The sequence below is a fragment of the Anas platyrhynchos genome, chromosome 4, assembly GCF_047663525.1.
Source record: "Anas platyrhynchos isolate ZD024472 breed Pekin duck chromosome 4, IASCAAS_PekinDuck_T2T, whole genome shotgun sequence".
Taxonomy (NCBI): domain Eukaryota; kingdom Metazoa; phylum Chordata; class Aves; order Anseriformes; family Anatidae; genus Anas; species Anas platyrhynchos.
In genome coordinates, this window is record NC_092590.1 from 63,470,622 (window position 1) to 63,490,622 (window position 20,001).

At 36.2% G+C, this 20,001-nt stretch overlaps 1 protein-coding gene across 10 annotated transcripts in view; it reads left to right on the plus strand.

Annotated features, from left to right (window-relative positions):
- The window catches only part of LCORL (ligand dependent nuclear receptor corepressor like), an 80,803-nt gene that overhangs the window by 42,638 nt on the left and 18,164 nt on the right, over positions 1 to 20,001 (plus strand). For 6 of the 10 annotated variants that reach the window (XM_072037745.1, XM_072037748.1, XM_027457328.3 and 3 more), the window contains 2 exons: positions 257 to 511; positions 10,831 to 10,921. In XM_072037745.1, coding sequence (XP_071893846.1) covers positions 257 to 511; positions 10,831 to 10,921 — 346 coding nt within the window. Of the gene's footprint in view, positions 1 to 256; positions 512 to 861; positions 1,689 to 10,830; positions 10,922 to 12,344; positions 16,528 to 20,001 lie in introns of those variants that run through there. The other 4 variants (XM_038177993.2, XM_027457331.3, XM_027457334.3 and 1 more) reach the window with 4 other exon arrangements.

Sequence of the window (20,001 nt, forward strand, 5' to 3'; positions counted from 1 at the left end):
CTGACTTACTCCATGATAGTGAAATTCCATGATAATTACGTAAGGTAAAAATTGCTGATGGGCACTAAACGCACTCTTGCAAGTGACCAGTAAGGATTATTTATAAGAACAATTTAGGAGGTATCTTAATGTGTTCATTAAGTACAGTGAATGGGTGCAGTGAGTTCATGTGTGTATGTGGAATCTTTATTTAAAGAAAAGTATTTCAATTTGTTTTCTTAATACATCTGTTGCTTGTGTTGTTTTTTATTCCTAGATCTTCCTCAGAACTGTGATCCTAACATTCCCCTAGTTGCTCAGGAATTAATGAAAAAAATGATCCGCCAGTTTGCGATTGAGTACATTTCAAAAAGTAGCAAAATTCAAGAGAACAGAAATGGTTCATCGTTTGAACCAAGTATGATATGTAAAAGTATCCAAATGAACCAAACGGAAAACTCCCTTCAGGAAGAACAGGATAGCCCTCTAGACCTCACTGTGAATCGAACTCAAGAACAGAATACTCAGCAAGGTAAATATCCTCTATCTGCTTTTCTGTGTTTTGATGTCATTTACTACCTTATGTCTCTTCACTTAAAAATAAATAAATTGTTCTTGTATGTGCCAAATAACTATATATTCTGTTTTTCCAAAGCAGTGCTCAGTACATGGAAAAAGAAATAAGAAATTGTGTGCTTAAAAGAAGTCTTTCTAAAAGCATTTTTCTTATTGTGTGTTTGGTGATAAGTATCCTAATTTCTGGGTGCATGTTTTCAAGTAACATGGGAATTTGTTAGTGTTAGAATACCAGCTCTTAAGTCTGTTATCTGTGTTACCACAGATGAACTGTGGCTCAAGATTTTTTTTTTTTTTTTTTGGAAGGAAAGGGCTGTTAAGCCTTCTGAGAGAAGAGAATTTACTGCAATTTCAAAGAGCAAAGTTCATTCTGGCTGATTTTTTCAGTACTGATTAAAATGATGGAAGGATGAAGGGTGAATTTTCTGAACTGATCTGTAATGATTAAGAGTTAAACACAACTTTATTCTTCAAGGCAAGGAAAGATATTTCATATTTGTAAATGATAATGCAAGATATTTTTCTTGCTTTACTCTTAAATACTGTTATCCGAAACTGATGATAAAAGCACAAGAGTGCTTTGGACTTCAAACTTAATTTGGAATAGCAGCAATTTTCAGGGAGGATTGTGAATTTTCAGGGAGGATTGTAAATGTTGTGCAACTGTGAACGCTCTCAAAATCTGCTCATCTTTGACAAATACAGGGGTTCATGTTAGTCCAACTATATTGCTCATCACAGAGAAAAGGGAACCTGTATCATACTAAAGTTAAAAGAAGATAGAACTGCAGAATTAAACTTTTAAAAGACTACATTTTTCATAATAGCTTTCATATGTTTGTGCTTAATGATGCAGTCTTCAATTAGATGATGCATCATTTGGGGGAAAAAGATTTTGACCTTGCTAAATGTACCTATTCTATGAAATTTAACTTTTTTTTTTTTTGACAATCACTAAGAAACTTTGAAGTTCTTGCTTTTATTCTGTGTGATTAGCAGAAGCTAGTTCATGTCTAGATTTAGACATGAATTTATGCAGACTAAATACCTCGTGCAGATGAAATCCTGAGAAAATATCAATTGTGTGTTGACATGCCTCTGCTGTAGATGAATTACAGATTTCAGACTTACAATCTCTAGACTGAAGCTTTTTTTTTTTACCCCACCCCCACTCCAAAGATGGTAAAAAGTACTTTCCTGGTATCGGCACTATAACCTGCTGCTTACTTCAACAGTTTGCTATAAAGAAGAACCAATTTTAACACTAAAATATACATGAGGGTGTAAAGTCCCCAAAGACAGGTTCTGGGTCACTGAGCATAAATAAGTCTTAAAGGAATGAAAACGAAGGCAGAGGGTGAATGAGGCAATAGGGTAGGGTTAGGAAGAAAATTCTACTGCTACAGTCACTCAGCTATTTTGAAGTACACTGATCTTTTGTCCAAAAAAGTTCATAGCATTTGAGGTATTTTTATCTTTCAAGTCATCTGAATCTTATTGCTGTTTACCCTAATTATATAATATAAGTATAAACAGGTATAATCTTGAACAAGCTTTTCAGTGGTACCTTAGGATGATTTAGTCTATACAACTAATATAATCCTGATCCTTAGGCACTGTTATGCAATTGATCACGGATTTCAGCTTTTAATTGCACTTTTTTTAATTGTCTAACACAGAACACTCAAGTCTCCAGACTGGAGGAAAAAAGCTGTATGTTCTTATTTGCTGCCTTTCTAGTAGTCTTCTAATTGTCTTGCACCTCTTAATCTATTACTTGCTTGTTGTAATTTCCAAGTGAAATGTCAGTAACAGTACAAAGTTCAAATCTGTATGTTTGATCTGTTGTTGGATCCTCGAAACTGATACCCTTTGAATTCAAATTCTCTCCTGTGAAGCAGGTAATGGCCTAAACATAAATACTTGAGATTCATCTTTTTAATTAGGCAGGTGCTTTGTATTTACAATAGTCTCATTTAAAATGGCAGATCTAAATAATAAAAGCAGGTAGCCTCTTACCTGTACTATGGGAATGATTCTTGAACTACTTCAGAGGAAGTTTTAGGCTTTATTTTCCAGATCACGAGAAGCATTTTCTTGCACTGAGCTGATCCAAGCTAAGCACTAGTTCAGTGCTGAGCAAAGGTTCTGCCACTGAAGACATCTGGATGATCTTATCTTCACCTCAGAAAGTTTCTTACCTTCCTTTGTTATCTCTAGGCTGTCTCTGAAGAACTCTCATAATAGTCAGGTTTGACACTAACAGTGCTGCATGTTGCCAAAACCCCTGCATATTGGGTTTATGTGCCAGTTTTAGCAGTAGGATGAATTCAGGTGTGGCATCTGTAGGAAGAGGTTGGGGGTTGCTCTCTGCCAGGCACAGCCACTGCTGCACCAGACCCACCACAGGTTGAAGCAGCGTGCAACAGCAAAGTTTGTGGCACCTCTCTGAGAACATGTAAGAGTGAAAATGCTGGAGGGGCAGAGTGAGAAACAGTCCTGCAAACACCTAGAGCGGAGGAGGAGGTGCTGCAGCAGGTGTTTCCCTGCAGCCTGTGGAGAGGACCACGAGGGAGCAAGTATTTCCCTGCAGTTCATGGAAGAGAGTGGTCTGGAGTAGATATCTGCACTGCAACCAGTGCACATCCCCACATCAGATCAACTTGGCCTTTCCTGAAGGAAATAAGGCCTGTGAAGAGTCCATACAAGCAGGGGAGAAGTGAGAGAAGGAAAGTATCAGAGAGGAGACTAACCCATGCTTCAGGGGAAGAGGGAGAGTTGATTTGGGAGTGAAGGAGAGAAGTTGAGCCTGGGAACAGTTGGGAGGGTGTTCTATTGTGTTGTCTTCCTCATGTTACCCAAATCTATTAAAATCAGCAATAAATAAATTTTCTATAATTGAAATCCGTTTTTACTGTGACAATACTTGTTGTCTGTCTTGACTCATAAGCTATTTCATTTTACTTCTTCCCTCGCCCCTCACTTCCTTCTGCCTGGCCTCCTGACAAAGGAGAAAAAGAGAGGGTGGGTGTCTGGTTGCTGACCTAGGTCAACCCATCCCAATCCTGGCACTGAATCATTCAGTAAATGAGCATTTAAGCACAACATGCAAGTACCTGTAGCTAGCACCTGCCTCTGGTAGTGGAGTACCAGAATTACGCTCTGCTTTCTACTGTAAGTGTGATAATTCCATTGCCACTTGCTAGTAAATAACTAGGCTCAGTTGCTTACTTCTAACTGACAGTAAAGTGTCAGAAAAGACCTCCAAGACCATCTGGTCCAACCATCACCCTACCACCAGTATCACCCACTGAACTATGTCCCTAAGCACCATGTCCAACCTTTCCTAAAATGCCCCCAGGGATGAATCACAGAATTTCTAGGTTGGAAGAGACCTCAAGATCATCGAGTCCAACCTCTAACCTAACACTAACAGTCCCCTCTAAACCATATCCCTAAGCTCTACATCTAAACGTCTTTGAAAGACTTCCAGGGATGGTGACTCCACCACCTCCCTGGGCAGCCTGTTCCAATGTCTAACAACCCTTTCAGTAAAGAAGTTCTTCCTAACATCTAACCTAAAACTCCCCTGGCACAACTTAAGCCCATTCCCCCTCGTCCTGTTACCAGGCACGTGGGAGAACAGGCCAACCCCCACCTTGCTACAGCCTCCTTTAAGGTATCTGTAGAGAGCGATAAGGTCGCCCCTGAGCCTCCTCTTCTCCAGGCTGAACAAGCCCAGCTCCTTCAGCTGCTCCTCGTGGGACTTGTTCTCCAGGCCCCTCACCAGCTTCGTCGCCCTTCTCTGGACCCGCTCTAGCACCTCGATGTCCTTCTTGTAGCGAGGGGCCCAAAACTGAACACAGTACTCAAGGTGCGGCCTCACCAGAGCCGAGTACAGGGGGACGATCACCTCCCTAGCCCTGCTGGTCACACTGTTTCTGATACAAGCCAGGATGCTGTTGGCCTTCTTGGCCACCTGAGCACACTGCTGGCTCATATTCAGCCGACTGTCCACCATCACTCCCAGGTGATGACTCCAGATGGTGACTCCACTGCCTCCCTGGGCAACCCCTTCCACTGCCCGACTACACTTTCTGAGAAGAAATTAGGAGAAATTTCCAAGCTAAACTTCCCCTGTTTTAACTTGAGTATATTTGCTAGTATCCTACCACAAGAGGCTGATGCTTCTTAATGCTACCAAGGACTCAAAAAGAGTACGCTGTAATTATATCACAAGAGAAAATTTGTTTTGCCTGCAATGTGCCTAACAAAAATAGGGTATGTGTATGTTTTTGTAATTCCTTCTCCTCTGAATGAAGCCAATGATAAAGCAGCATCTTCACAAAATAAAATGTGGATTAAGAAACAGTCTTGGACTATTTTACAGCAATTTTAATTTTTTGTACAGCATTTTAGGGAGTGTATCCCAGCAGCAGCTGCTTCGATGTAAAGGTTTCTTCCCCTTAATAGATACAGAAGGGTTCATCACCCTGAAGCACATAAGCAGAGTGACTTGCAAAGAGGCAGAAGTACAAACTGTACAATTACATACTCTAAGAAGCTAGTTTAACTGTACAATTTTTTTGTTGACTGATAGAGTGTAAACATAGCACACAAAAAAAGCAAGAGAATTTGCGTAACGCTTTTTCATGTCTCTTTGATTCATCATAGGTAGAAATTACTAGTAACTAATATCATGGATTGTCTTCTGTTTACTAGTAATTCCAGAGTTGGGTGACAATGAGTGTTGTTTTGCTGCACTGAAGTTCTTACAGCTATTCCATAGCTATATCGTTGTTGGCTATTCTTGAAGTAGGAAAACTAAGGATAACCAGAGTTAAAAAATTCAGTTTGAATGATTTTAAACAGCTTTTTATTATCTAGTTTTCCTATATGCATGTGAAATCACCAAAATTTCCAACAAAACAATTCTTAGTTTTTGAGAAGTAATTAGTTTCATAACTTGAAAACCCTCCTTCAACTTGGTATGGCAACTGGACTCACAACATGTATGACTTCTTGGTTGCTACAATCAGGTGTATTGAAAAAAAAAATCAAATAAAATAATCCTTTACCATCATTTTAATACACTGCTCTCACTATATATAGTGGGGAAAATGCTATGTCCTTGAAGGTACACAAGCTATGTTTCAAAAAATAAATCGTTTAATCTGCAAATATATTCAAGAAACAATTTGTTTAATAATTGTGTAAAAAGGTCATCCTTGGAACAGTGTCCAGGGTTTTCATAGAATCATTAAGGTTGGAAAAGATCCCCAAGATCATCTGGTCCAACTATCCCCTTACCATCAGTATCACCCACTAAATCATGTCCCTAAAAACACCCCCAGGGATGGTGACTCCACCACCTTCCCTAGGCAACCTGTTCCAATGCCTGTCTGCTCCTTCTGAAAAGAAAGGGTTTTGTTTCTTTGACTCCCAGTAGTGGAAAACAGACAAACTCCGAGCCATTTGCTTGCTCCTTCCTTCCTCAGTGGCAGACAGGGGGAAGTAAGACCAGAAACAAGAGCTTGTAAGTTCAGTTAAGGACAGGATGCTGACTTACTGCTTGACATCATGGACAGTGACTCACCTTGGGAAAAGTTAATTTAAAATATTGCCTATTAAAATAAAAAGGCATTTTTCCCTCACATGTTTTCTGAGAGGTGCCACCAGCGTGGCTGCTGGGCTCAGCTGTGTCCTGCAGTGGGTTCGCTGGAGCTGACTGGAATCAGCTGTGGTCAACCAGCATGGGGCAGCCCCTCTGCTGCCAGCACCTTGCCACATGCACCCACTGTATAGCCAATTTGGCAGTCCTTCATTTTACAAAATAACTGGTCAGCAAAAATTAGTCAAAGTGGTAGTTAAAAAGTAATAAAAGACTTTGGAATTACTGATAGTTTTCTAAAAACAGTGTCTCCATAAAAATAGACAGTGAAGGGCAAGGTATCATCAAGAAAGGTGTTGGAGACAAGGCAGTGTCATTTTGTTCCTATTTAAAGATATATTGAGGTTTGCCACAGTATGATGGATAAGGCAAAGGAATAATTGTTATTTACCAAATCTAAAAATACTAGAACTAGGCAGGGTTTGCTGAAACATTTTAAAAGGAAAGTAAAAAAAAAAAAAAAAGTAAGGTGTTTCTTTTACACAGTGAATTATGAACATCTGGAACTGTTATGACAGGAGGTGGTAGAGCAGGACAGTGGCAGTGGGTTCAAAAAAGGCCTCTCATAACTTCCCAGTTAACAGAACCAAGGCCAGATAGTAAAGACAGCAGTCAGGGAGAGAGACCTCTGGGTTCTGTGATCCATTGGCATCTGCTGGGAGAGCAGGAGAGGAACGAGCTGCGGGTGGTGGCCAGGCTGATGTGCTCTCCCTTGCTAGGAGTGGAGTTTCTGCAGTGACTGGAGTCAGAGGACTGAGTAGAGTAGATATCTGACCTAGTCAGGCAGTGAAAGATTTACTGAAAATCAGAAAATGATTTTTTTTTGCTAGAATCAGTATTGAAATACCAATTGTAGGAACTCAGGTATCTGATACAGACTCATTTTTTCTCTGTTCTCTAACCTTGCTAGTCTGGTGGAGGTTCACATTATTGTGGTCCTATTTATTCTGAAGATGTTTTAGCTTAGTTGTACCTTGGTATTGTTGTACCTGGTGATGTGATGCTGAGCAGTCAGGTCCAGAGGTCAAGCCATTTCTTTGAAATTCCAAATAATTAGATTGCAGCAGAAATAATTCCATTAGAAGGTCACGAGGAGCAGACCTGAAAAACTTGTAATAACTTTTCTATATTAACCAGTATTGCAGAGTATCTGTTTATGAAGGCTATTTTTGTAAAAGTCATGGTTTCAGATGAAGAGTGCAAGCAATTCCATGGCTCTAGTTAGACCCACATTATATAGAGTTTTTTCTGCTCCTGATGTTATTCACTTCCTTTCCAGAATTTTTGCCTAAATCATCTGGTTTGAGTGATTTGATAGAAATAGTAGGAGTGCTGGTTTGGTTTTAAAAGAACTGTTCCTACCTTGGAAGTAATGAAGGTTTGTTGTCTGCCTGTACAATCTGTTTTTTGTTCCCTAGTGCTATAAAACTGTGTGACTTGGGTCCTGTATTAGGGCAGGAGCTGAAGGATGAGTTGTAACTGCTCTATTCTGTACCTTTACAATAAGGTGCCCAGGGGACAAGCATGATCATAAGGGGTACTGCTGTTCAAACAGATTTCTGTTTGTCATGCAGGAGATATGTACATAAAATTACTAGACTGTGTGAACATCCTATTACAACAGAAATTTTGTTAGGCTGAGAAATCAGTCTTACAGAAACCAATACCTGGATAAATTAATGCCCTCATTACATAGAAAGGATACCAAAAGATCATATTTAACTGGGTAAGTGTATGCACAAAGTGTGTAAGTGTAGCAGAGGAAGCATTAGAATGCTTTGTAACTTTATGCAGGACAGAAATGTATTGCTGTACCCACAGAAGCAGGGCTTCTTTTGAAAATCCTGGCTTGGAGATGTGGTTAGACACATGTTTATTTGCATCTCGTTATAGGTAGTTGGCTCTGTAAACTTCTGGTCTTGTACCTAACCAAAATGAAGATCTCTACTGTTTATATATACATATGTTCATTTCATCTCATTTAGTCTTAAAATGTATTGCCAGTGCTCTTGCATTCCTACCAATTGGAGGTGCTCCTTCATCATAATTTATTTTACTGTAAAGCAGTAAGATCCAACAACAGTAGGATCATTTTAATGAAACTTTCTAACCTATCAGCACCTCCTGCATCAGATTGTTTTATTTGTTTGACTGAAATCACTGAAGAAAAGCCTGGTCTGTGGTGACTTTATCTGCTATTTTGTATGGATATCAAATCTCTCACATGCTTCTCTTTCACTCTTTTTACTGAGGATCACCTTCCCATAGAACATTGTTTTCATGGAAGAGTCATATGTATACTTAATAAATGCATTTGCTGTGTTGAACATTCAGCTGTCTTGAATCTGAGATGGTTATTCCATTCTGCTTACCTTTTAGAGGCCCAAAATGTATTTAATTTCATGTCTCAGGAGTCTGTATTTTCAGTGCTGTCCTCTTTTTAGTCATTTTTTCAGTTTGTTGGGGGTTTATATTGTCAAAGCCAATTCTGAAAGACTGGAGATAAAAATTATTTGGTTTGTTTAGATTTCATTGTGGAATCTTACGAGAGATCTTGTTAGCTTCAATTCCTTTGTGGAGTGGTTAGAAAGAGCCATTCCTGTTGGTTGTCTTGATATTCTAATGTCTTTAGCAAAACTCTCTATTTCAAAGTTATAGATTAATTTGGTTTTCAACAGTGTTTCTCAAAATGGGTTTTCATTTAGGTGTTTTTGTTTTGTTTTAATCTATTCTTGGTGTTCTTTTGTTCTTAGTAATCACGTAATAGTGGTCTACCTAATGATTAGCTTTTGCAACTTGATGACTTTGAACTTTGAGGTAGTTTTCTGAGGTATTTTTTCCAGTGACTTTGTCCAGCTATCTCTTCTAAACATTTTATATCACGGTGCCTGTGAATATCAACTGAAGGTGGAGAAACTATTCTGAAAGAGAACACACAAACCCTTAAAGGGTAATGTAGTTTGTATCGCTAACGAAGCACAACAGATGAAATCTGTCTGTTGCACAGGAGTCAGGGTAATTGCAAGTATTTGGGATTTTTAACAGCTGGGTAGTAGTCTGGATATTCCTTGCAGAATAATTCTGTAGTGATTTTATTTGTCTTTTCCTTCTGGAATATTACTGCTTCAGAAAGCTTGATTAGCATTAATCAACCCCTTCCATAGGGTTTAAGGAAGACTTTGAAGGGAACAAGTTTAGCAGAAAAGGAGCATCTTTGACAAGTGGTGTATCTATAAATATGCTTAATATTATTACATTGGCCTACAATGGTAATTTTTCTCTCTTTACTCTTCTTCCAACATAAAATAGTTGAGCAACTAACACTAAAATATATTTCTTTGCAATATTGGAATAAAGCAGAGTTAACCTAACTATTATTCTGAATTCACATTTGAGTTTTGGCATTTGGAAAATCCAACCAATGCTTCATGTCTTCAATCAAAGGCTGTAGGAAAACATATATAATTGATTGATGTTTTGCAGATAATACATGATAACGTGTTGCAAATAATACGTGATAACTTAAAAATGATACGACTGTATAAAGGCCTAACATAAGATTGCTTGTAGAGTTGAATGTTGAGCTACATGTTGAAACTCAAGGATTCTTATAACAAGCATACAAAACAGCCCAAGTTTGAAACAGAAAACCAAGAAAAAAGGTATGAAATGAAGCATGTTCAGGCAATTTATCTATAAATTAAATGTGATTTAAAAAATATAAACCAAAAAAATCTCAACACTCTAACTGGAAGGAAAGTGTCAGGCACTAAGGAGGTTTGCTAATTTTCAATGTTTGTAAATACTGATTTGAAACAAAATATGGCTATTTCAAAAATTCATAGGTTTCAACATCCAGTTATAAATGTTGAATATAACATTTGCTGGTGACTGAACAGAGTGAACTCCCACCCTAGTTTAGGTCTTTCTCATTCTTTAGTTACGTCAATTACTTCTGTGTGGGGAAAGCAGGGGGAGTATGTATAAACAAACTGTTAGTAATGTTTATGCTGTTTAATGACATAGGTCACATACACTGAAAACACTATGGGCTTGAGCTCTCTTCCCATTATTGGGGTACTACTATTCCTTTCTCATCCAGTAACCTGATCTGATCTCATAGCTGACTCTGCTCAGAGCAGAAGGTTGGTCCAGAGACCTCTTGAGGACCGTTCTAGTCTAAATTATTCTGTAAGTCTGTGATTTAGTTATGTCCGTTTTAACTTCATTATCAGATTCGTTTGTTTACAGTATGTTTGTACAATAATACGAAGTACATTGCTCTGGTTGCCTTAAAAGTAAACGGTGCAATATCCATGCATACATGATTTTTAGGAAAACAGACATTGCTGTTTAAGACATTCTTCTTTTAAATTTCATGATTTTGTCGTGGGTTCTTGAGTTTTCTTAATTTTAGACAATTTTGTTATAAATCAGATAAAATCATTTGCAGACAGCTGATACTGTTAAAGGAATAAGATGCCAGAAATTTGCAAGGTAAATTTAACTGCTTCAAAACTGTGCCATAGCTACAACACAATTGCTGACAAAATGTCTGAGGTCATCCTTAAACAAGTGCTATCATCACTACTCGTTCTTTGCAGGGGATGGAGTGCTAGATCTCTCTACAAAGAAAAGCGCAAGGTTGGAAGAACCCAAATATGATCCATTGTGTTCTGAAAACTCGGTGTCTGGGTAAGCAACGTTTAGGACTCTCTTCGGCTTATGTAAAAGAAAATCGGGGGTTTCTCTTACTTCTCTGAAGTCAGGTTTTATGTTCATAACATATTTGTATATACTGACACACACGTGTGGTTTATATTTTGCTTTCAAAAGAATTTGTGTCACTCATAAGTGTGTGTCTATGTATATATCATATGTTTCATTTGTCTTTTTCCTTTTTTTCTGTTTAAAGAAAAGTTATCAGAACAATCACCAAACTTTAGTTCATGTTACTAAAAATGAACTGAAAATTGATTATGTAACACAATAAAAGCAGTAGGACAGTAGAAGAGAATGCAAATATATTCTTTCAGAGTTTACTTAGGAAACTTCAATTTTTGACAAAAATTACCATGTTAATATTTAGATTTAAAATATTCTTCAACTAACATGAACAATTAAATGACTGTTATCTATAATACTCCTTAATATGAGAGAAAGAAAGCGCGCGAGAGAGAGAGCTCTTAATCATCATACTTATACTTACATCATGGTTCTGGCTATGGTGTGTGGTGGCAAATAGTTAAATTTCTTTATTCAGCAAGAGAAATGTTGTTGCATCTGCTGAAAGCTACCACAAAGCTAGTGAAACGCATTGTTTTGTTGGATTTCGTTATGATTTTGGCATCCTCCCATCCACTAGCCATAGCAGGACCCTTTTTGTCACCTGTACGTCTTACAAAATAACTTCTTACCAATAGGAGTCCAATAGCAATATTTGTTGGATGATGTAAAGTTGCATTTTATTAATTTGCTGATATGAAGAAGTTTAAAAATTAATATGACTTTGTAATTAGAAAGCTGTAAATAGTGGCTAGAAGTTTTTAAACGTGTGTTTTATTTTGCCAAAATGGACTTGATTGTTAACTACAGCTCTTTACCTTATGGTTGTAGAAAACCTAGTTTTGTGTAAGTCTGGGATGGTTGTGTGTAGTTATGTACTTATTGCTGCAAATTTTCTATGAGGGGGTTGACTCTTTTATTACTTGTTTAGCGGTAACGTCACGTTTCTACTAACAAAAACTCCTTCAGGATTTGGGTATTTAATGGAACGTTAATTGTATAATTAAAATTATAACAGTGTTGCTCTGCAAGTATGTGAACAAGGGAATATAGCAAGCACATGAGAATATTATCGAATACTGAGCTAGGATATAAAGTTCTTGGAAGGGCTGCTGTAGAAGCCACCGTATGATTTTTGACGCACTGTCCTACCAGAACTGTAACGTTTTGCTAGGATAATCATTTAACTACCACATCTCAAAGGCTTAAAAGTATCAGAAGCAGTGATGTTACCGAAGCAAGGAGTATAATAAAGGAGTGGACCCTTCCCTTCCATAGCTGTGTGAGAGTCTCTCATACATCAGTTTACCATCGTTTCATTCCATCCATCCAGGAGACTACACAGACACAGAGAGGACTATGTGGAAAGAAGTGCTGAGTTTGCAGATGGTTTGCTCTCAAAAGCTTTGAAAGACATTCAGTCTGGAGCACTGGACATAAATAAAGCAGGCATACTTTATGGCATACCTCAAAAAACTTTACTTCTCCACTTAGAAGCCTTACCAGCAGGAAAGCCTGCACCTTTTAAAAACAAAACTCGAGATTTCAATGATAGTTATTCATTTAAAGACAGTAAAGAAACTTGTGCAGTCCTACAAAAAGTAGCCTTGTGGGCAAGAGCTCAAGCAGAGCGCACAGAAAAAAGTAAACTCAGTCTACTTGAAACCTCAGAATTAAAATTCCCAACAGCTTCCAGTTACCTCCACCAGTTAACTCTACAGAGAATGGTCACACAATTTAAAGAAAAAAGTGAAAATCTACAATATGAAACTACAAGTCCTACTGTACAATTAAAAATTCCTCAGCTAAGAATAAGTTCTGTGTCCAAACCACAGTCTGATACTGCTGGTCTTCTGGATGTTATGTACCACGTTTCTAAAACCTCCTCAGTCTTAGAAGGATCAGCTCTTCAAAAATTGAAAAATATACTCCCTAAACAGAACAAAATTGAATGTTCTGGACCTGTAACTCACTCAAGTGTTGATTCCTACTTTCTGCATGGGGACCTCTCTCCTTTGTGTCTTAATGCTAAGAATGGGACAGTAGATGGAACCTCAGAAAATACAGAAGATAGTTTGGATCGTAAAGATAATAAGCAGCCAAGAAAAAAACGTGGCCGCTATCGGCAGTACGATCATGAAATAATGGAAGAAGCAATTGCAATGGTAATGAGTGGGAAAATGAGTGTTTCCAAAGCACAAGGAATTTATGGGGTACCTCACAGCACTTTAGAATATAAAGTAAAAGAAAGATCTGGAACATTGAAGACTCCGCCGAAGAAGAAACTCCGATTACCAGATACTGGCTTATTTAATATGACAGATTCAGGGACTGGCAGCTGCAAAAATAGTAGCAAGCCTGTGTAGAATAATTGTTAGCAAATTGTTTTGTGTGTGTGTGTATGTATGTCTGTATACACACACTGTGTGAGAAATACATATGTTCACTCTGACAGAAGACGTGAAATTATACAGTTCAAAAACCACATACATGCCTTTTGAAAAATAGTTTTATTCAGGGTTTTCACTGTGGACAGAATTATAGAGTTGCTCACTTAATTCTGATAGTGTGTATTTAATATAATCCTTGTATAAATAGGTGAAAAGATTCAGGTTTTATTTAGTAGTCAATAGCATAAAGATGTTTTGGGAAAACAAGTATTTGTCATGTGAAACATAATTTTTAATTGGTGAAAAACCACTCTACCCATTCAACAAACCATCTTATTACGGAAATACAAGAACAATGGTTAGCAAACTTCTAAACTTCACAGAATACTTGCAATAAATTGTAAGTAACTCAGATTATACAAATCAAGGGATTTTTTAAAAAGCTAGTTCCTTAAAAGAAAGTGAATTTGTGAAGTATTAGTAGGATATAGTACATTCTGTGAAAGAAAAAAAACTTCATCGTTACTTAAATATCCAATACAAGTAAAAAATAAACATTTCATTACTAAAAATGTGTGTTAGCAGGCATAAACTGCATTTTTTTATCATTTTAAGACAATTTTGTTGGTGGTTTAGAAAGAAATTGGTGTTTACAAAGTGTACACTTATGAAACCTGAGAAATTACTGTAGTTATAGAATTATTAAATATGAAATAAGATGGAATACTAAGAGCATAAAATAATTTAAACTTAAACCTAATTTTCCTTTTTAGTTTGAAAAATAAGGTGACTTGTAAGGTTTAAAAAGAAGGTTGGAATGCAACTTAGAGCATGTTCATAATGTGCACAGAATGAGCTTGAGAATGGCGTTTTGTTTTGTTGTTCTTTTTTTTGTTTAAACGTTAGTTTAAACAAAGTGTTTAAAGTTAGTGTTTGGTTAGTTGACGTTATGACTACTTAAAATTTATTTAAGGATTGTGTCACACTCCTATTGAAAAACCTCACTGTAACTGTAATGTATTTGCTGCTGTGACATTTCAAAACATTTTCAGTTTATCAAAATGAATACCAAGTTACATTATCATTTTGCTAATAACCAAATTTGCAGTTCAGGGTCTTGATAGAAATACAAATATTGAACAGTGAAGCTGTTTTGAACGTTCAATAATATAAATTCTTTATAAATTTGGTAGTTAGAAGCTAGACAGTTCACTTTAAATAGGTAACTTTTAATAGAATTTAAGGGAGACCAATTACCTTCATATTGCAGTTTTTAAATGAATTTCAAAGTATTCACATTGGACTTTATATCATACTTAATTTTTTCATGGAATATCACAAAGAACGTGTCTACATACGAAGAATGGGGGCTTGCTTCATGCATTTGATACAGAACATCAATGCCCTTTTCCTCTCAAAATGTAATTACTTCTGTATGCATCTAATTTGGGTAGAAAAAGACTTCTCTCCAACTTTTATACATTTGTTGCACATGCATACATTGTCAATTTTTTTCCCACTTAAATTTGCCTGTGTATAGGTTAATTATAAAAACTGAAAGGGGACATTAGATACATATGGGCCACATCAGGTAACTTGATTTCTAGATAAACTTGCCATTAAAGTCAGCAGAGAGCATACTTACAATATTGATGGCAAAATCTAGCCCATATTTATTAACCTTATTAAAAAATAACAACTTACATTTTAAAATACAATAATGTTCCTTAAGTGAAGCTGCACAAACAGTGTATCACTTCTTTGGTCTCTCAGATCTATACTGAATCTTCTTCAGTGACTAAGGTTTACTTGCATATTACAAAATGAATCCTTTTTTACGCAGAACTGTACCCGATAACAAGGAGGTTACAAAACAGCAAGTGTCAGGGTCATCTTTCCTTTTAAAAGAATTAAGCCATACTTTGTGAGGGCCAGAAGGATTAAATTCTTAATGCATCCCCACTGGAAAGTGAAGTTGAAAATAACCTTAAACGTTTCAAGATCTGTCTTTATACAGTTTTACTTGCAAAAATTTGGGGCTTCAATACTTTGCCTAATATTTGTACCATACTGGTGTTTTCTACTCCTCAGACAATATTATAAATTTGAATCTGAAGTTTATATTGAAGGCAAGTTACAGTACTCTTTTTATATCATTTAAAAGATGACCTGACCAAAAAAATAACAGGATTCATAATATCAGGGATCATTTTACTATTGACTTAACAGTACTCAGTAGTTTTGTATGTAATATTATAATTAATTTTCAACATTTTAGTACTTGTATTTATTTTTTGGTCAGAAATAGTATATTAAAATATTTTTTGATAGTTTATAGATGATACTCAACCTGTAAGTGTTTAAAGGAACAGAATTATTTGTTTCTAATTATTAGGCTAACCTTTGATTACACAACTAAGGAAAGGCAGGGAAATGTGTAGATTCTCCTTCCCCAACCCCTATGTACTCCATTAAATGTCATTTAAATTACACACTTTGAACTGTTTTATAAATTCAGTTACCAGTCACTACTTAGTAATTGACATTTTCTGAAAATCCATGTTTCAGCAGAATTTTAAATGAAGGCGAAAGCAAGCCCTACATGCTTTCTACTTATTTGAATGTTTCTCAAGTATTTTATATTAAAAAACAGTGCCTCTGTTTTTAGAACTACTGCTCAGTAAAGCTGTTTAAACCATTTCTGGTAGCTAATGACAATTTTATATTAAATTGTATATTAACTTTAGTGAGACTGATTTTTTAGTTGTTTACAGTACAAATACTTGTATTTGTTTTTTAATTGCAGTATTTCCATTGTCGCAGTAATTTAGTAAAACTCTGTGGCTGCCTTGATTTTTGACAGATTTTTGTTAACAACTGATTTTTAGGCAATTAGTTATATTTATGCATAAATCAATTGCACTATAATTCATGAATTATTTATTACAATATTTTCTAATGAATTCCATGTATTTGTCTTGTGTTGTAAATGTACTGTAATTCTGTTTCTTCTTTGTGTTGTTATATTCCTAAATCTGATTGTATGAATTTAATTGTTTAGTTAACGTGTTTCTACGTTGTAATTTGTAGTAAAGCACTTCAATGCTTTTGCACATAAATTTACAACACTGATGTGTGATTGATTTGCTCATTCAGTAAAAAAAAAAAAAAAAAAAAAAAGAAAAAGAAAAGAAACAAAAAACCTGTACACTGACTCATTTGACTTACTCCTGAGGCACATATTTAACAGGGGCATTAGATCAAGACCTGTACAAATTAAGCATTTAATGACTAATTTACTATGAGAATTTCATATAGCAGAGATCATAGCTTTAAGGAAGGGTGCTATATGGGTGCTTAAATGGAACCAAATATTCATTTTACTAATACTATTGTGGATAAAATACAGCTTTGGGGGAGAGATTTATTTACTTAGGAAGTTCTGTGAGTACAAACTGATAGTTCCATCAGAGTTCTATGCAGTCCATACAAGTACCTGCAGATGTGTTCTGTTCCCAGTTCTGCCCCTCTGCTCAGTCTTCAGCGACATTGCTAGGTCGGTCCAACAGGGACAGAACTTTAGGGAAGGAGATCTTTTGGGAGTCCTCTCATAAGAACACTTTCCTGAGAATTTTCTGGATTTGAGGATAAATATTTGCTTATATCTAAAATAATATGCTGAAGGGCTAGTTCTTAACCTTACCACATCTCTGCCTTTGTGCCAGTTCTGGACTCCAGTCGATCATCACTCTGTGGTATTAAATGCCCCTTCCATTACAACTAATGTAATTCCATGCTTGACCTTTGTCTTCAGGGCTTTTGTACACAGAAGGTGTTGGGGGAGCAGCATGTATTGCTCCCGTCCCCTCTCAACTCCTCCATTTCCTATCCACTCTCACTGGCCACCTTTTTTTGTGTCTGTTGTAGGAAGTGTAAGGCAGCTCTGTGAAGGAAAGATGCAGCTGTGAAATAGCTCGTCCTTCTGTGCCGTTAATGCTAAAGTCCTTTGTCCCAAAGAGAGTCTTAACTGCTGTGTGACAACACAAATTTAAAGGGCTACAGGGAGCCCTTTCAATTTTATTGAAAAGCTATTAAAGGAGTTTGTCTAAATATATGGACATCTCTACAGAGAGAGACTCTCTCGAAAGAAAAAGCGTTGTTTTAAAGCTTCTGTGTGTTTGCAGAGTAAACTCTACTCCCAGATGGTGACCATGTCAAGGCTGCTGCATTTTCACAAGCTTCAGAGACCTTTTGGAGTATGGTAGCATTGCCCTAGGTGAAGTTGTCTGTCAGCTTTAGAAACTAACACACACGAAGGGAAAGCAAGTTTTAGTTGTGTTACACAAGGGTAGGTAGCTAGGAAATAAATCATGTTAGGAGAATGTCCAGTATGTCCACAGTAACCAGCATATTATTTTTTAATAGATTAATCTCAACATATCAAATTCAGAGCAGTTTTAACTTTGAGAAGGTTTTAGCACTTGGGAAGGTTCTTCCGCCAGTGAGCATATATGAAGTAGCAATTACTTACATTCTGGATACAAGCAGTCTCCATTAAAATATCTCCAGTGAAACATCATTAGACAGAGCTTGCAAGCCTGGAAAGACACAGACATCTGTTTAGAGATTTGTCCATAAAATCTGTACAGTAGCCATCAGGTAGCAAATTATTACATAGCAAAAGGACTGTGATTTACAAACAAAATACTGAAGACCTGGTGCTTGGGGTGTTTTTTGGTTTGGTTTGTTTTTTGTTTGTTTTTTTTTCTCTTTAGCCTTTTAATACATTATTTCATTAAAGTCATGGTGGGGAGGGCAATTATTTTTTATCCATAATTGTATTACTAGAATAAGCTTTGTTTTCCCAAGTGTAGTGATGCAGTTCGACACCTTGTGACTCCAGAGAAATAACGTTCTGAATCTTCCCAGTGCAGGGGTGTTTCAAAACTAGTTAAAACCTGACATAACATGCCCTTGAATCATGTTTTTTATTTTGGATTGCAAGTGCAAAGAGGGTTTTAGTCTTTTTATGTCTCCAATTTAAATATAATCACAATTTCAATTGGTAGCATCACAATTATCTTAGGCTTTTGAGTTAGCAGTAGAACCTAATGATTGATTTTCAATATATTCCATTTCATACTAAATATTGCAGAGGAAGGAAAGAACGCAAGGGATTATTAAGCATAGTTGGCTGTTTTCAAACTCTAAACATTAAAATCCACATGGGGCATTAAAAATACAAATTTGTGTGTATAATTTCCAGTAAGAAACCTGAAGCTAAAAGTTATTATTGATGTTAATTACGTTGGGTATGAGCTAACAAAAAAATAGGTAACTTTTTAATAAATATATTCCATTTTAAATATGTATGTTCCTTGTTCAGCACAATTGTAAAACTAACCAAAATGAAGGTTTTCTGAAGTACAGGCTTAAATGCAAAAAGTTACATAAGATAATATTAGGACAAAAAGTTAGTGTCATGTTCAGAGTTTGGTGATATGTTTAAACAATACATACTTTTCTAAAACAGAATTCTTCTAATACTTTCTGCTCATGCAATTGGTTTCAGTAAAACATTTGAATTAGATGGTAACTATCTGGTGATAGTTGCTATCCAGTGTAAGGAATTTGTATTTAATTGAAGAACTATCTGTATTAATTTCTACCATGGAAATTTTTCAGCTTTTCAATATAAATGATTGATTAGGTAAGTAGTTACATTAGTTTTAATAATTTATGAGAAATGAATTAAATAGTTAAGGTAGTATTTCATCAGTGATTTTATTTTGAGTTAATATCTTTGAGAAAACTGCTCAGAAGTCTTTCTTAGATACAGACCTACCCTATATTTGAGATTTAATGGATATTAATCTTTGACACAGCAGTTTCATATTCCAGTGGTGATTATCTCTGTTTCTGTATAAGGAAACTGTGTGTGCGTGTGTATATGTTTGTGTAATATATTGCAATGAAGAGCCTGTGATGCACCACTGTAATTTATTTAAAAAACAGAAGGGAAGCTTGTATCTGAAAAGAACCGTAACAGTAGCAAATGTCTATTTTAAAAATTCTTTGTGAGCCTATTAAGTGTTACTGAAGGAAAAAAAGAAATGTCTTTGAGAGGATCTTAAACGAGTATCCTAAGAGCAGTCAATACACTTTGGTGTACATCTTAGGAGGTATCTCAGGAGAGATGGATCCATTCTTGCCTCAGCCACAAGCTTGAATTGTGACCTTAGGCAAGTCATTTACCCTCCCTCCCATTTGTGCAATGGCAGTAAAAAATAAGCCCCACAGGTTCATGGTGAGGTTTTACTTCATTAATGACCAAGACAATTTGAAATATGAGGAAGCTAACACTACTGTAATTACATTTAGATATGAGAAGCTGTTTTTAGAACTATTCTATTTGTCCCTTAGTTTCTTTCTGATTATTCTTCTTCTTATGGTAGGATTACCACTGCTGTATACAAGATGCACATCATTTCTAGTAAAACTTGCAAATTTGAGTGAACTGTGCAAATAGAACAGAACTGTTTGGCAGACTTCAGGTTTTTAGTCTTGAGCTTAGCCATTGTAACAAACATTAGATATGGT